General features: G+C 40.8%; 1 protein-coding gene across 3 annotated transcripts in view; it reads left to right on the forward strand.

The window, feature by feature from the left end:
- tmem104 (transmembrane protein 104) overlaps window positions 1–18,908 on the forward strand; it is a 113,437-nt gene that overhangs the window by 4,255 nt on the left and 90,274 nt on the right. For all 3 annotated transcript variants that reach the window (XM_060901643.1, XM_060901642.1, XM_060901644.1), the window contains 4 exons: window positions 3,602–3,723; window positions 3,923–4,004; window positions 10,766–10,862; window positions 10,950–11,030. In XM_060901643.1, the coding sequence (XP_060757626.1) occupies window positions 3,602–3,723; window positions 3,923–4,004; window positions 10,766–10,862; window positions 10,950–11,030 (382 nt within the window). The remainder of the gene's footprint in view (window positions 1–3,601; window positions 3,724–3,922; window positions 4,005–10,765; window positions 10,863–10,949; window positions 11,031–18,908) is intronic.

The raw sequence follows: 18,908 nt of genomic DNA on the forward strand, positions 1-18,908 counted from the left end.
CGGTAGACTGAGAAACATCTCTGAACAGCTGTGTCAGTGGTTGTTTGCTCCCAGACTGATCCGTGAGGCAAAAATCTCTTAGTTGGCCGAGGTCAGCATTCCTACATCATACTTTCAGTTCAACCGCCTTCAGTACACACAGATCAAAACCTAACAGGATGTTTGTTTATTTAAAAAAAATAAATAAACCTCAGTCACGTCTTTACTTTTTCACCAGGGAAATGCCATACACTGTTTGTTTATAAAAAAAAAAATTGCCTTTTTTTAATATCAAATATAACAATCCAACAGTAATCAACATCCTATGCAATTCCTCTAATTAGGGATGGTAGCACAAATGTTACATTTTCTTGACTGCAGGTCATACAGAAGCAGATTGCTGATTCCGAATAGACATCAGTCAGCCATAACATTTAAAACCACCTGCCTAACATTGTGTAGGTCCCCCTTGTGCCACCAAACAGCTCTGACCCATCAAGACCTTTTGAAGGTGTACTTTGGTATCTGGCACCAAGACATTAGTAGCAGGTCCTGTAAGTTGTGAGGTGGGGCCTCCATGGATTGGACTTGTTTGTCCGGCACGTCCCTTTGATGTTTGATGGGACTTGGATCTGGAGAATTTGGAGGCCCGGTCAATCCCTTGAACTCTTGTCATGTTCCTCAGACCATTCCTGAGCAGTTTTTGCAGTGTGATGGGGCACGTTATCCTGTTGAAGGAGGCTGCTGCAATTAGGGAACATCATTGCTATGAAAAGGTGAACTTGATCTGTAGCAACGTTTAGGTAGGTGGAACATGTCAAAGTAACATCCATGTCAATGCCAGAACCCAGGGTTTCCCAGCAGGACATTGCCCAGAGCATCACGCTCCCTCTGCCAGCTTGCCTTCCTCCCATAATGCATCCTGGTGCCATCTATTCTCTTGGAAAGTGACACACGCAGCCAGCTGTCCACATGTTGTAAAAGAAAATGTGATTTATCAGACCAAGCCGCCACCTTCTTCCATTGCTCCATGGTCCAGTTCTGATGCTCACGTGCCCATTGTCAGTACTTTCAGCAGTGGACACGGGTCAGCATGGGCACGCAGCCCCATACACTGTTTTCTGACACCTTTCTGTCATGGCCAGCATTTAACGTTTTCAGAAATTTGTGCTGCAGTAGCTCTTCTATAGGATCAGGCTAGATGAGCTAGCCATATGATCCTGTCGCCGGTTCACCAGTTGTCCTTCCTTGGACCACTTTTGGTAGGTACTAATCACTGCATACCAGGAACACCCCACAACAGCTGCTGCTTTGGAGATGCTCGATGCACCGGGCGATGGTGATGGTGCAGTGGTTAGCACTGTCGCCTCACAGCAAGAGGGTTCTGGATTTGAGCCCAGTGGCTGACCGGGGCCTTTCTGCGTGGAGTTTGCGTGTTCTCCCCGTGTCTGCGTGAGTTTCCTCTGGGTGTGCTGGTTTCCCTAAGATTTCAAAGATCTGGGTATGTGTGTGTGCTCATTGCGCACTTGTGTGTGCATGTATGGGTTAAATGCAGAAATTTAATTTCATTGCGTGCTTAAGTATGTGGTTGAGTGTACGTGTGACAAATAAAGGCTTCTTGGCTTGGCTGCTGCTTCTCCTCTTTCTCAAACCTAGTCATCTCAGTTTGGCCCTTGTCAAAGCTGCTTAGATCCTTATGCTTGCCTATAAATTTTTTTTTTTTTGGTCTCCTGCTTCGAACACAACATTGAGAACTGATTTGTTCACTGGCTGCCTAATATATCCCACCTCTTGGTAGGTGCCATTTTAACAGGAAAATGAATGTTGTTCACTTCATCTGTCATTGGTTTTAATGTTATGGCTGATCCGTGTTGAATGAAACTGATTTTGAAAAACAGGTCCCCCCCCCCCCCCCCCCCCCCCCAAAAAAAAAAAAAGGAAGACAAAGACACAGATGTGGCTGATTGGAAATGAAGTCATAAAGGACTTTTTGTAAAATAGGAAATTACCCGAGGACCCCATGTAAACTTAATTATATCCGAATAGGTTTTAAAGGTGTAAAATGTAGTGTTCAAGTGGGCAAAAACAGTGAAAAACTTTTTTTTTTTCCCCCCTGAGTTTTGATATTTTATTACTACAGTTTAAGAAAAGTCACTGATGTGGCCAGAATTGTCATTGGGGGGGGGTTTAATAAAATCATACATCCTCTGGTTTGGGGGTCTAGAATACTGATGATTTTGTGGAGAAGAGACAGTAGGACACAGTGTCCTGTTTGAACCCAAATAAATAAAGTTGCAGTGTTCTTCACTGGAAATGATGCTGCAGAAAAAGTCATTTCTGTATTCTAGTTCTGTTTTGAACCTAATTAGTCTGCATCAGCACTAAATTGTAGGTTTGTCTAACCAGTTCCTGTCCTTAGCCAGTGCAACATAAAACCTCTGTTATAGAGCTATGACTGTTATTCAGCATGTAATCGGTCTTTTATGTTATTCAGAAGAGGAAGCTTTTTTTTTTAAACATGCGTTATAGTGAAGTGAAATTCAGGATCAGCCACAGCAATACCGTGTCCCATGATATGGGAGCAGAGAAGGTTAAAGGTCCAGTTGCTCAATGGCCCAATAGTGGCATCTGGAGCTTGAACCTCTGTCCTTCTGATTAGTAACCCAGATCCTTCAGCGTTGAACCAGCACTGCCTCAGAAGTAAACTGCCTGAGATTCAGTCGACATCAGAGGCTGATTACAGAGGCTGAGCCAAAGTATCAGATGAAGCATGTGATTTTAAACCACTTACTCAAGCTACTTCATCAACTAGGAAAGAGGAAGTGATGAGGTCTGAATACAAAGCACATGCATGTTTTTGCACAAATGACAAAAACCAGTAGCAGCATACGTTGCGAAAAAGGTCTCTGCTTTAGTAACGGCTTTAAAGGGACTGACCTCAGCAGGATCTCGAGAATGTCTCACTGCTCGGGATTGGATTTTCCCTATGCATGAAATAAGTCTGTTGATCTCTTGAATCCTGTGGTGTTCTGTTTTATTTTTGAGTATAGCATTTTGAGAAAAAAAAATTGTTGATGGATGCCATTTTTTTTTTTAATGAATACAGTTGCATTAATTTCTGTGCGTCCTTACACATGCTTGTTCTTAAGTGTATTTATTTAAAGAGCATGATATGGAAGACTTGCACATTGGACCTAATTTTAATCTTGAATAACCAAAATTGCAACAAATAATAAACATATTGGATTTTGGAGTGAAACTCTTCGCATCTGGATACAAAAACAAAATTGAGAACTGAAGCAGACGTTGCACACGATGTAGACCACGTCTTTTAAGGAGACTGGTCATGGCATTCAGTGTGAACTGTTTACTCACGTTCTCTGATGCAGCACAATTAAGCCTTCTCGGGAAATGGCACATCATTTTGGAGACTATTAAAATGCTATATTCTTTGTCAGGGGATTTGATGCATGAGTAAATACTGGCATCCAAGTACTCCGGTATCAGTGCTGTATGTTGATTTCCTTTTTTCTTTTTCTAAATGCACTTCATTTTATGTATTTGCTGATACATTTTCGGTTTTCATTTTCAAGTCCTAATTTTGTGTGTGTGTCTGTCACAGGTTGGCTTGGTGTACATGTTCAACATAATCGTGGGCACTGGTGCTCTGACCATGCCCAAAGCCTTCGTCACTGCCGGTTGGGTTGTAAGCCTGGTGCTCCTCTCCTTTTTGGCCTTCATGAGGTAGGTGGTGTAAGCGTATATAATCACATATAAGAACTTTAATACACTTTTATAGGTATTTTGAGGGGAACGTGGTTGCTCTGCTCCGACACTGTTCAATTTAAAGTATACAATGGATCAGTGTGATTTTCTTGCTTTGTGTAACTTTTTTATTAATCCAGTCTGTGTTTTTTGCTCTCATGTTCTTGCCTGCTTTTAGTTACATGACAACTACATTTGTGATTGAGGCCATGGCTGCAGCCAATGCCCAGCTACGCTGGAAGAGGAGAGAGCAGGAAGAGGTGTGTGAGTGATGCAGGATACAGTGAATGCAGCCTGGACATTTTCTTTGTCATCCACATCCTGTTCTCATAGACATTTAGTCATATTTACTGTTCTCGGCTCTTAAGTTCTTTGCAGGTCGTTCTTGATCCAACAGGAAATGCTCTGGGCATAAATGCCAAAGTCAATACATGATGATGGGGTAATTGCTTCAGAAAACCTGAGTAGTGCTCAAGCTGTTGTTGTATATAAAAATAAATTTGCAAGGGCACAAAATCAACCTTAATAGAATAGTAAATGGAGGATATTACACGGTTGCACAAAGATATTAAGTTTATCTTTGAGTGGTGAATATATTCTTAACACAAGAATCTTCGCGACACTGTGTAATGTTCTTTTGTATTGCATGGACACATCCACCAAAACAAAACCCAAATTAATGGAAAGTTGTTTAATTTTGAACCGGTTCACCACTTTGACAACGTGCATCAAGTCAGTGGGAAAACCTTGGGAGTGATGTCATCGGAGTGGGAAAAAAAAAAAAATATATATATATATATAAAAAAATGTTATTTACCAGCTGGGAGGTCTGTATGGTGAAATACCGTGACCGAAGTCTTAAAAGTACTGTCAGTATTCAAGGTCACGGTATTTCACCATACGGACCGACCTTAAGCTGGTAAATAATAATTTTTTTCTTTACCAAATTCTAACAGAAAACGAGAGCGCCCAAAAGGGGAAACCAAGCCGAGCCGCCATTTTGAATCCTCATTCACGGCTGTAATGCAAATGGCTTCCTCCTCGGTATACAAGTGCACTTCCATGGCAGGAAAAAAAACTACATTTTGCCGCCTATGTAGTCCCCTATTTATACAAATAGGAGTCATTCAGGATTCAGCCATGTTTTTGCTTGGCGTTAGCAAATTACAGGTTTTTAGCTTTCTCCTGAAGTGTTTCTCTTTAATTTCTTCTTCCTCAGGGTAGTAAAACTCGCTTTCGCTGTGAAGGCTGTCGTTATCGCTATCCATGCTGTAAAATTAATGTTATTCTCCTGAGAAATGCTGGCAAAATTTATAAGATTTTTGATTATCTTAGAAATAAATCTTATTTAAAAAAAAAAATGTTGACAAATTCTGCTATGTATGATGATGTGAACGAGCGAGTCGCCAGAGGTCCGTAACTGGGGTCCGTACCATAGGATACGGACCCGCTCGCCAGCCAATCAGGGCTCAGGATTTGGAGCGTGAAAAGAGAAAAAAAGAAAATGTCCCTCAGACCTGTGATGTATTTCATCTGAAAAATGTGAGTTTTTCAACATGAGCAGATACATTGGCTTGAAGATATGAAGTTTGTGATTATTATATAGAAACGTTCGCAAAGTGCTCAAATTTATCAAAACAATTCGTCGATTTCTTCGAGTGATTTACTGGTAAATATACCACTTGTATTTTTCACATGAGCTACATCCAGATGGCCACCGTGACCCATTTTCCCCAAGATGTTGCTCGTGAGGAAATCAATGAATTGTTTTGATAAATTTGGGTACTTTTTGGGGAGAAACAATGAAAGTGATTCCAGATATCCTGGAAGTGAAGTGCAGCCATTTAATGGTTGCTCCTTCAGAGTAATATCCTTTAGGATTGAGAATGGGGGGGAAAAACCTGCTTCCCTTTTCGACGTTCTAGCTTATTACATCCAAATGCTTGACACTCGGGCGACTTCAGGGTTGTTTACAACAATTTAGAAGTAGTGTATCCACGAGAGCTCAGCCTCCGTAAGTCATGCAGTGTGTAAGATGTGTCACAATCTCTTGCATAATTTGCACTTGGATCATGATGTTTGAACCTCGGAGAAAGTAAGATGGCAGCGCCCAGGGAAGTTCCATCTTAAAAGAAGAATGCGTACACAGTATAGATGGCTTGCAACCATGTGATCAAAATGTGCTACGTCATGAGCGTCTGCCATGATGGTGGATATACATAGCAACTAGGAATGCTGAATTTTCTCAGTATTACCACGATTTGAATGACCGAGTGAAGATGAGGCTTTGACCCATATTTAAAAAAAAAAAAGTCAGGCTTTTCTGAAGATAAGGTGCTTCTACTGACCATAGAGTACGAATACAGGTCACTTTGTCCAATAGTTAAGACATTTCATCCAAAACCTTTTTCATACGCGCTATCAGTTATTTTATTTCAGGTATTTGTTTGTTCGAAAAAAGGAAGAATTCTCAATGGAATTTGACTGAAGCAAAACACATTTCTGTAAGGGAAATGAGTGCCATAGTACGTGTGCTTCAATACTAAGGGGCGGGGGGGTAACCATGTCAGCCCGTGCTGCTTGCTGACCCTGGGGTGAGTTAACTCCCTTGTCATTGCAGGCTGCTTGCTTGCATGTCTGTTTCCGGCTGGATCATATTAAATCTTCAGGCGTGGGTGCTTTGTTCGTGAATCCCAGGCCGAGGCATGGTCCTACTGACCCGAGACTGTGCTCTTTCGAATGGGGAGGCTTAGAGGGAGGTGCCTGTAATATTTGGCTTCGCTACGAGCTCCCCTGACTGAGTTACTGATTTTTAAAGCCAGCTGGATCATGCTAAATCTTTAGGCACTGAGCAGCGCTCTTGTAGGGCTTTTGTTCACGAACACAGGAATACCTGAAATATCAAATAATTGGTGCGTATGAAAAAGGCTTTGGATTAAATGCCTTAACTATTGGACGAAGTGGTCATTGGATGAAGTGTCCTGATCCCCTTGTCTTCTCTCTGTACTAAGCCTCAGTTTCCTTGCCCTCTTTCCAAATTACGGACGGAATTCTAAAGAATTGGAATGTGCCAGTCACGAGTACTGTTGTGACCACAACCATATACAGCACAAAGATATGGCATCGCTAAAAACACTTAAAGTAGTGGAAAAACAGAGTTGCGCACGCATGACTGTTTTGTATGGAATGTCGCTTGACCCCACATTTGTATCTCCACCAACATTTCCAACATCCTGGTTTCTATTTTGCTTTGACATCACTTGCAAGTCAAGGATATGGGTACAAATGTGAACAAATGACTAATCGAACATGTCTTGTATGGATATTAATTGTCAGTGTAAAGGAGTTTATTTTTGGGTTTTGTTTGGCTTTAATGAAATATCCCAAGGATAAAGTTGGTCCAACTGAAAACATTGACATCCCAACCATTCCCCCTCTCTTCTGGTGTACCCCAAGGTTCTGTGCTTGGACCTCTCTTATTCATTATCTACCTCCTCCCTCTTGGCAGTATTTTCCGTAAATTTAGCATCCAGTTCCATTGCTACGCGGATGAAACCCAGCTCTACCTGTCCACCAAACCTGCCTCCTCTCTCCCACCCACCTCCCTCTCCGATTTGCCTACAGGATCTCGGATCCTGGTTCTCCCATAACTTCCTTAAACTTAAGTGATAAAACTGAGGTCCTTCTCATTGGCACCAAATCCACCCTTTCAAAAAATAAACAGTTTCTCCGTTTCCTTTGACAACTCCTCAGTTTCCCCCTCCCCCCAGGTTAAGAGTCTGGGTGTCATCCTTGATGGCGCACTCTATCATTCCAGTCCCACATAAATTATGTCACTCGGTCAGCTTACTTTCATCTACCGTAGATGAAAGTAAGCTGACCGAGTGACATAATTTATGTGGTACCCAACAGTACCGCTATCCTGGTCCACACCCTGGTTACATCCTGCCTTGACTATTGTAACTCCCTTCTTTTTGGTTTACCTGACAAGTCCATCCATAAACTGCAACTGGTTCAAAACTCTGCTGCCAGAATTATTTCCAGAACCCCCTCCTTCAGTCATATCACACCTGTCCTGCAGCAACTCCATTGGCTTCCTATCAAATTTCGCATCATCTATAAAATCCTACTTTTTACCGACTAGGCCATAAACACCCTCATCCCCCAGTACCTTACTGAGCTCCTCCACACCAACATACCCAGCCGTACTCTCAGGTCCTCCTCCTCTGTCCAGCTCACCCTCCCACCTGCTCCACCATGGGGTCGAGAGCCTTCAGCCGCTTGGCTCCCTACCACAGGACATGCAACACTCTGATTCCATCATCTTCAAATCTTGCTTCAGAACCCGCATATTCCCTTTAATCTGGGACTAGAATAACCCCACCATTGCACTTTTATTTCTGTTTTATTATGTTTTGCACTTTTTTTTTCCATTTTATCGATTGCTTTTATTATTGTCTTTGTATGGTGACCGTCCTGAAAATGTATCATTATTAAAGCACCACAGCTCCCTTCTCACCCTGTCTAAACAGCCCTGTTCAAAACGGTCGATTTGAGTGCCTGTTCCTTTAAATGATAATGAGCCACTGGTCAAACCCCCCCCACCACCACCAACTGGTGAGGTAGCATTTTCCTCATGGGTATTCATTCTCAAAGGCAGTCTTTATTCCATGAGTAGAGAGATTCAGATGAGGGGTGGCATAATTCTAATGAACTCCCCGTGTGATATAATAAGGGGAGCCGAATCTGATCAGCTTGCTGAAGCATGTTGTTCTGAAATAGGCGGCACAAAAGAAACTGTTTGGATCGTCTTATTTCAGAGTTTGTCGGTTGGTAGGCACTCGAGATACCCAAATGTATGCGCACAAGCACTGAAAAAGCGAATTTCGGATAATATATCCCCCTTTAAGGTTGGGTGGGGTCTCTTTTTTTTTTTTTTTTTTTTTTTTTTTTTGGGTGTGCTTGAAACTCCGTTGGAGAGATGGAGGTTGAGGAGTGTGCTTCAGTGTAGGGCACTTCAAAACACTGTAGGTTCCCTGGCAAGGCGTTTTCAGATGTATCTGTGGTAGTGAAGGCCTCTGCATGCTCTTGCGACAAGGCTTTCGCAGATAGCTTTTCGCAGACAGTTGTAATTTATCGTTGAGCGGGGAGTAATAGGCGTGCGCGATGTTATTCACCGCCACAACGCAAGGGGGTGCGAAGGCGCGAAATCGCTAGGAGTAGTTGGTGGGTGTGGTTAGTGGAGTGTTTATCCTCCAGTTACTTAAAGGCCAATTTATGCTGACAACCCAGTCCTCGCAGATGGCGTCGCAGATGACGTCTGCGAAGCCTCCCCACCTTCGCAGACGCTCTGCGCGCACCTACCAAAAATTGTGACCACCGCAGACAGCGTCGCAGACAAGAGGGCTCTGATTGGTCCACTCTACATCCGCTGTACACGCACTTCCGCTTCCCTACTTTCCCGGTTTGGTTTGTTTTCACGACCGCCATTTTTAACAACACGAGCGAAGATGGAGCAGCACAAAGTGCGGTTGATCGAGGAAGTACGTACATCTATACGACTCCAGTTCTAGTCATTATAAGTAACCGGAGGATAAACACTCCACTAACCACACCCACCAACTACTCCTAGCGACTTCGCGCCCCCTTGTGTTGTGGCAGTGAATAACATCGCGCACGCCTATTACTCCCCTCTCAACGATAAATTACAACTGTCTGCGAAAAGCTGTCTGCGAAAGCCTTGTCACAAGAGCATGCAGAGGCCCTTCTAATGACTAGAACTGGAGTCGTATAGATGTACGTACTTCCTCACTTCCTCGATCAACCGCTCTTCGTGCTGCTCCATCTTCGCTCGTGTTTTTAAAAATGGCGGTCGTGAAAACAAACCAAACCGGGAAAGTAGGGAAGCGGAAGTGCATGTACAGCGGATGTAGAGTGGACCAATCAGAGCCCTCTTGTCTGCGAGGCTGTATGCGGTGGTCACAATTTTTGGGAGGTGCGTGCAGAGCGTCTGCGAAGGGGGGGGGCTTCGCAGACGCCATCTGCGAGGACTGGGTTGTCAGCATAAATTGGCTTTTACTGCACTGGTATCACCTCAGTCTACTGTCAGTTTGTTCAATACTTGCTTAAATTAATACAGTAATTGATGTATCTCTGTGCATATCTACTCATGATGTTTATTTTGGGTAACGTCAGCACACTAGTTATATATAATGGCTTGTATTCTGGAGTCATTATTTAACTTTGCCTGTGTACTCTAGTTGTTTTAATGCAGGATAATAAATGAATCCGCTTTACTTCGCAAACAACACACAATTTATCACAGATGTTTTTTTTCATTGTCACATTATACCATGTCACCCTTCAGATGTTATTACAATTGTTTAAATAAAATGAAAGTAAAAGTAACTCTTAAACGGATCTACAATGGGCTTTTTTGGTATAGTTAAGGTTTCTTCGGTTCGTAAAAGGCTTCTAGTTTATTTATTTATTTATTTTCCTCCCCTCCTTAAGATTGTACTCAACAGTATATAATTTCTCACAGGCAGTAGACTGCAATGCAGTCAGCAAAAAGAGCTTAGTTTTTGACTTCTCTAACCACTCAGTGGTAGCTACTTGAATTTTTGCACGAATGCAGGTAAAAATATCGTGAATAAAGCACGGTTATCGGGTTCAGCGTGCAGTCTACAAATGAAAGGCAGCCTCGTTATGCTGCGGGGCATTTTGCTGCATGGTTCGGATATGTTTGGACGTTTTGAGGGAATAGTTACTGCAAATTAATACTGAGTTATTCTGACTGATCGTCTTTTATCCAGTGCTGAAGCATTTCAATCCTAATGAGAATATGAAGCTATATAAATCATATGCTATGGCCTTCATAGTCATCGGCTCTCGGCCCAGTTGGACCGAGCACTTGCAGCCATCAAAAAAAAAAAAAGGAAATGATTATGCAAATTTGTACATAACTCATTTCTATTGGTGAATGTATTAAGGAGTTCAGTTTTGTTTCTCTTCTAACCAGATCAATAGCAGTGACACTAGTTCTGACTGTTCGGACGATGAGATCACCTGTAGGTGGCGGTCAGATCTAGTGGAGACTCGACCAATTCTCTCCGTTCGTGAGTATTTGACTTATTTGTAACCTTCTTTTCTTTCGGTGTGTAGGTACGTTGGCAATGAAATGTATTTCTGTTTCAACATTTAAGAGCGTACAGGGTCAGTGGATCATTTTGATATTGTGGAGAGAGTTGAGATGGGACAAATGGCCTCCATGTTTTTCAATAAAGGTAAGAATTTTGTTTCTCCACACGTTTCAATACATTTTTTTAAACACTTCGTAAGGTAAAAGTGCTGAAGAATACTTGATATTTATCCCTCTAGTTTTTTTTTCCTCTTTCCCCAAATATTGGCCCTTTCAAGTGTAAAAAAAAAAAAAAAGCCATATAATTCGTTTTGCTGTATTAAACAACCTTAAAATGTTTAACTGGATGGTTTGGTATCTTTTTTTCAGTATATCTTCAACTTTAAGAATATATTCTTGTTATTTATTATTATTTTGAATATGATGCTGCATTGACATGCTTCCACAACCCACAAATACAGGGAAAAAAAAACCTGCTATAAAAACTCATTTAATAAACTAAAAACTGTTAGAGTATCTTTTTTCAGTACCATAAATGCAACAAATAAACTTTAGAAGCAAAAAATAAAGAACTGTAGTGAACAATTTACAAGTAAAGCAAATCAGTCACAGATTTTTTCCAGTCTGGACAGTTCTCCAATATCCGTGTCCTTTTAGCTATGCCATTTTTCAAAGCAATTCTTGTCCACAATGAGGCACGATGCCACATCACAGGTCTTGTGGAACAGATATGAGAATATAAAAAATATAAATGCATAAAAGCACATGTTGGTTGTTAGTTTGTTAAAAAAAAAAAGTGAACAGTGCACATTTGTTCACACTTGCGTGCATGTCGTCCCCCCCCTCCTCTTTTTCTGTCTTTGCTTTTGCACTGTTGCAATAAGCTTTCCTTATAAAAGTGAACTGTGTGAGATTTATATATCACATAATTATAAAACCGCTTCATGAGGTAGTCACCTGGAATGCTTTTCAATTAATAGTTGTGCCTCATCAAAAGTTAATTAGTGGAATTTCTTGCCTACTTAAACAGTAAATAATAAAAATACAGTAAGTAGCCCTATTCAACTGTAGTAATCCATATTGTCAAGAACTGCTCAACTAAGTCAGGTGTCTTTTTTTTTTTTCCTCTTTTTACTCAAAAAACCTTAAGTGTGCGTGCACAGCATTTTTTGCACTTTTTTCCAGTTTCTAAAGTTGCTTAGAAACGAAATACACAGCCACTTTCCTTATAAACACGAATAAAGTGTGGGTGTTTATTTTTCTGAGTAAGTTGAATCACTTTTCTTCATCTGACACGCTCTCCAAATCAGATGAAGTGTTTCCGTCGTCACTGTTTAAGAACGGCTAAAATCTCCTACTGGAAGCCATGGTTGTAATCAGTGTAATTATTATCCCAACCCCCCTGCTTGTTTTTTTACGTCAAAATATGACAAAGATAAGCGCATAGGCATAACTAATTTTTACTGTAATGTGTGCAAGAAGCAAATAATTGTGTAAATTTAAAAACGAAGTCTCTCTACTTTTGTGATACAGACATGAACTAGGTAATATAAAGCTGTGTTCATGTATATACCGGTAGGATAGTGGTATAACTGTATCGATACAGAGTATACCGGTACAGTTTAGTGCATCTGTCCACACTAGCGAGAAATGTTTGCGGTTTTCTTTCACGGTAGTTGAAATGCGTGTGCGCGAAATGTTTCCGTGGTTACCGAGTAACTTCCTTCCGAGAATATGGCAGATGAAACGTGTGTGCGCTTTTTGTCAATGTAAAGTCTGTATTTCTGGTGGTCATTTATTCAGTCAAATCGTATAAAACGCGCGAGGCAGTTGAGAGAGAGAGAGAGAGAGAGAGAGAGAAAGAAACAAACAAACGAATCTCCTTTCTTCACTCTTTTATTCAGCGAAGACATCGATTGAGGTGTGTGACTTTGCGCATGCGCATTATATTTGTATCGATACAGAACCGCTTCATCTGTCCACACTACAGTGAAGCGCTACAGTACCGATACTGTACCGGTACGAAACCCATACATTTGTGGGTTTCATACCGATACAGTTATACCGGTATAGTTGCTAGTGTGGACAGGTGTTGCGGTACGAAAGTAGTATCGTATCGGTACAAAATCCCTAGTGTGGACAGGGTATAAGGGAGCTTGTCTTCTGTTTGTAAACGGCTTATCTAAATTGGAGATGCATATATAATGAGTGAATAAAAACAGCACAATACAAAAGTACAATTGTTAAAAATGAAAGCAGCTGAAAACTACTGTTTGAGTGAAAATATACTAAATAGTTGTTTCATACTGTCTGCATTTCATTCAAGGGGCTTCATATTTTTGATGTAGCAAAATACGTTTAGTACTTTCAGCATTTAATGAGGCAGTTAAGGCTAATTTTTAGTTTTTAGCCTGTTTAATTTTTGGCTTATTAAGATTTAATGATGTCTGATAAGAGCAATTCCAGCGTTATGGACGTGACACTTGAACTCAAAATGGCAACAAATGACCCAGTGCATTTTATTGTCTCCCAGTATTTAAACAGGTGTTGCATATTTTAAGGCTGTACCATACTGGAGAAGTGATAGAACAAGAACAATTCCCATAGTACATCTAGGGCATGCCAGAAAATGCCAATAAAAGATGCGTTATGGATGTGACAGAAAAAGTATCACTTTTCTTGGGTGACTGTACATTTTTATCAAACTCTGTGAAATTGTAAACCTAATGTCGAAATGGAGATATCCATTTGATAGAGGGGTCCAAGGTGAATATTAAAAAATCTTTGTTTAAAATATTTTGTATTTCATGCAGAGTTTCGGAAGGAAAAGTCAGCGTTATGGATGTGACATAATTCCGTTATGGATGTGACGCGTCTGAAATAGACATGGCATATGTTTAGAAAATCAGCAATTTAACCACCATAACCCTTTGAAAAAAACTCTAAATATCAGCTAAAACTATCAAAGTTCTTAAATAATATTTAGGATGGCTATTGTTTTGCTGTTTTGTGGATTTTAGCATTTCTGTGGCTTGTGGCAATAATATAGAATTGTACATGATCAAAGTTGATTTTAGCTTGGGGTTTACATTATAAGAAAGAAAGACTGACAGTGACATATTAGGTTGGTTACAAATTGGTTCAACTTATTCACATCTGTAAAATACAGGCCTAGGTGATATCTCTGGGAGTGGTTTTGATGTATTACATGTTGTTGCTTTATTTTTGCATGGTGAGGTTGACATTTACATGGAATTGCCCATAAATCAGTAGAGGAAAAAGATTAATGTAAATCCAAAAATTCCAGGTGTCTTGTGGGATTATTTTAAAAAATATTTCCTTTTGTAATTTTAAGTAGGTTATTGTAGCAGATGATGGAGATAATAATTTATCATCTGGTTTCTAAATAATGGTGAGTTGTTCCTCATGGTTTTGGTTTACATTACTGGGGGGTGAAGCACATTTAAGCCAGTTAATCAATTTTGTTCACTTTTTTTTTGGAAGCTCTACTACAGGTTATCAGCGCAGATCCTCAAAAAAATTACTTTTGTCTGTAAACCAAAGTCAGCTAAGTTTTGTTAATTTGTAATTTTTTTTTCCCCACCCTTTAGCTTTGTGAACGCTGTAAATCAGGCTTGTGATAAGAACCTTAAGATGTGGAGTAACATTTAAAGCAATTAGTTTGTGTTTAAACCTTTCTGTTAAATTACAGTCGGTACTGAAGGTCACCCACATACTCAGTTTTCCTCCTAATTTTAATGGTCGCGAAGAGCTCTCAGCTGCTAATGGGATGTAATTAAACTGATTAAATTGCCTTTGGTTGTAATTACAGACTCGCACACCATTGGTGCCTGGTGTAATCTTTTACCGTCGTGCTGCACCGATGTGGGAAAGATGCAGGTAGAGACTGAAAGCCGGGATAATGGAAATCTTAATTAGAAAGAGAATGACGTTCACCTTGAGCTCCGGACTGCAGTCTGTTCTGTGGGTGTCGTCTTTTTGCAGCAGATTCATAATTCTGGCTTCCTTTCACTTTATTATGATCGTCCTATTGGCCAACAGCTGACTCAACACTCTTCTACAACTGTGTAATATCTCACCAGCATTGCTTTTGGCATCTTCACAGAAAGTGTTGGATACCTGCAATGCTTTCCCATCCAGGCCTGACTGTTCACTCCTGATTGTAAACATTATCCACTAGGTGGTGCAGTTGTTTCACACTTGTGTACCGTGAGACAGACACACGCACCCTTGCGCTTTTAGCAGGAGGGCTGGTCTTTCTCAGAGCGCCGGTCTTTCGCTCCACCACTTGTCTGCATTATTCTATTAAAGTCTGAAGTGTTGAAAAGGCTCCCTGGGCTCTAACCTTTCACCACGCCGAATAGAGTGAACTGACCGCTTCATCCTCGCCCAGGTGCCCAGGCATGACAATATCGATTGGCCAAGGAGATAAAAGCTTTCCCAGTAGAGCGGGGCTCAAGTTCTTTTAACCATAAATGCCCTAGAAGTGTGCACAGCCTGCTACAAATCAAGATCAGAAAGGAAGATGGCATGGAGTGTGCCTTGTCTTCCATCTGCTTTATGCAGACGTTCCAGAAGTCATGCCAGCACTCATTCATCTCCTTAAAGATGTGCTTGAGACAGTCTCCATTATAGGTGCATCAAGAAGATCTATCCCCTCACTACAGACTGTAGGTAAAATAAAATGGGCAATTTCACTGCACCATAGAGTGCAGTTGTGGCAGGCCTTTATTTCACAGGGACGGTGCATAGTTTTTCACCTCACAGAAAAGTTGTATGGTATATCCATCATGTGGTGTGTGCGCCTCTTTACAGTGAGTGGAAAAATACTGAGTCCCAGTGAATTAATGGACCTTTTACTTAAAGTCTAAAGCTGCTGGACCGTGTTGAAGCCCCTGGTGATGAGGGGTCGAGCAGAGAAGGGCAGTCAGATGGTCAGTTGATCCTAAACAGCCTCAGCCTGTAGGACTTAATGGTGTGATGCTGTAGGCCCGAAGACTCCGGCTTCTCCCTGACACACTGAACTGAGGAAATGATCTCATCTCGTACATGTATTCAGGCCTCGTTTCTTTCTCTTTTCACTTGGGCTTTTCCTTGACTGCACGTTTTACTTTTGTTTAACTCCCTTTATACTGTATATTTGAATATGAAGAGCAAAAGAAGAAATGTGGGAATAGTTTTTTCAGGGCAGTGTCTGGAAGAAAGTATTTGTGTAACTAGATTTTTTTTTTTTTTTGAATTATAATTCATTGCATTCAAACAGCTGTGACATGGCGTGAGTAAGTAGTAGGGCTGTAACAATATGCGTATCGAAATCACGATACGCAGAGCCACGATCTGTGTCGCGATACGAGAAGGCAGAATCGCGGTACACCCTTTCAAACTTCTCAGCCCAAAAACAGAGGTGCTTTCAAACTTCAATTTATGAATACTTTACTTTTTATTTAAATTACATTTTAAACTTACTTAAATTACTTTTATTTTTTTATATCCATTAGTAAGTCGTTTTTTCGCCGACCTGCGACAATCTTCTGCGAGTCACGCAACATCCACACTCGCCACTGACAGAGCATTCATTTCTTTTAAGCGGTCGCCATTCTGGTTGCGACGCGGGGAGCGAATCATCTGTAAACAAGCGGCTCATTGGCTGGCTAGGTGTGCCACAAGCCAATCACTTGACCGGAAAGGCATGCAGTGTTGCCAGATTGGGCGGTTTTAGGTGCTTTTTGGCTGGTTTTGAACATATTTTGGGGTGGAAAACGTTACAGTATCTGGCAACACTGAGCGTCTGCTTGGGCGGAAGCCTTCTGCGGCGGTTACATTTTGACACGCGAGCAATGTTTCACTATAAAAGTTCTGTAATTTCCATCTGTTTTCCGCGATCACAGAAAATCATTGGCCCTATGAGAGTGAGAGAGCCACCCCATACCCCCCCCCCCCCCCCCCCCCCCCCCAAAAAAAAAAAAAAAATCTTGATGGATTTACACGATTTGGAAAAATGACTTTTTTTCAGAACCGAAAAAAAAGAGCTTCCGGCTCAACAGTATTATTTTGAGAAATAAAACAATCTTTGGATATACATTTGTTCATTTTTGCATACATATTACTCATTCTCTGCAGTGGTCTGAATTGTTATTAAATAGTTAATGTAAGTAAGTAAAGGTTAATAAGTCAAATTTACTACTTTAAAAAAACATTTTAAAAAAATCGTGGGTGTATCGAATCGTGGGTCAAAAATCGCGATACGAATTGAATCGTGAGTTGGGTGTATCGTTACAGCCCTAGTAAGTAGGCATGTAAAGATCGTGTAACGGTAAGTCGTAATACAGATTTATGATTTAGATAAAAAAAGGAATCACGGTTATCAGGCTGTGTAATCTTCGTTTTTCTTAGCTTGTAACTGTGTTTAGACAGCACAAGCTGTACAATAACAGGAATATGCATGACTTCACTATAGGTGGAAGTAACACAACTAATGCCACGAAAACGCACAGAACAACTCTAAAATGGGAAAGAGCTATTGTGCGATTGACTAGAAATAGATTTAACAAAAAAATCCGTTATCTCTTTACAGACTGCTGAAATGTGGCGGTAGTAAATGTTCATGTAAGTTTATTAAGAAAAGGCCTATTTGTTAACTTTTTTTTTCTTCATTTTTAATAAAAGGAGTATTTTAGTTAATAGGTTGTTTTCCGGCAGCACGGTGGTGTAGTGGTTAACGCTGTCGCCTCACAGCAAGAAGGTCCGGGTTCGAGCCCCGTGGCTGATGAGGGCCTTTCTGTGTGGAGTTTGCATGTTCTCCCCGTGTCCGCGTGGGTTTCCTCCGGGTGCTCCGGTTTCCCCCACAGTCCAAAGACATGCAGGTTAGGTTAACTGGTGACTCTAAATTGACCGTAGGTGTGAATGTGAGTGTGAAATGGTTGTCTGTGTCCTGTGATGACCTGGTGACTTGTCCAGGGTGTACCCCGCCTTTCGCCCGTAGTCAGCTGGGATAGGCTCCAGCTTGCCTGCGACCCTGTAGAACAGGATAAAGCAGCTAGAGGAGATGAAGTTGTTTTACTTCAGCCTTATACAAATGTGGGTAAATTTATTGTTGGATGATCTCATTTATTTATTTATTTAATTAAAAGGTAATACTTAAATTGATGAATAGAAAAATTATTGCTTTTTTTGGGTAACAGAATTTCTTCATTTATTTATTCATTCAAAAAGATCATGGGAAAATTGAATCATGAACCCAGTATTGTGAATCGAATTATGAATTGGGTGACTCGTTACATGCTTACGAGCAAGTTATCAGTACGCATGAACCTGGATGTTTAGATCAGATATTTTTCCATTTTTTGGTTCATGAAATCATATCATATATAAATATGCTACTGTAATGATATTGTCCTATGTGCTAACATAATTTCTTATTCTTTCTACCATGCTGCTAGCAAAGATGATGCCTACATAACATAAAATAATGGCATTTAAGTTTTTGAGGCTCTTCTCGAGCATCTGTTGTTTCATGTTTGCCAGAAACATTGTTTTCATTCAAAGATAACTAAATCCAGCGAGTAGCAGCAGCCAAATAAACAAGAGATGATGCATGTATATAAAATCTGAGATGTCTATCCAGATGGGACTAAAGTGATCAGAGCACCATTATTGGTAATTCGGAATGAAATTTTGCTCAGGGCAGGAGGGGGGAAGAACATTACCAATCCAGATGGAAACAAACCACACTGTAGCAACTTCAAATGATGGAATTATCCCATTTTGTTATGTAAACCTCGTCCCATCTGAACAGGATTCAAGACCAGCCTTCCGGGGAGGTTTTATCTTTGCGAATGAGCTGGGACTTTTTGTGAAGGGTCTTACTGAGCCTGTATCTGGGAGAGAAAAAGCAGCAGTTTTGTGGGCGTGTACATAATTTTCCTGTTGACAATGACTGGCCAGTTGAAAATAATACAGTAATTTTCATTTGGAAACCTGTTCTCTCCTCCAAGAAGGTTCT

This window comes from Neoarius graeffei, chromosome 20, assembly GCF_027579695.1.
Source record: "Neoarius graeffei isolate fNeoGra1 chromosome 20, fNeoGra1.pri, whole genome shotgun sequence".
Taxonomy (NCBI): Eukaryota; Metazoa; Chordata; class Actinopteri; order Siluriformes; family Ariidae; genus Neoarius; species Neoarius graeffei.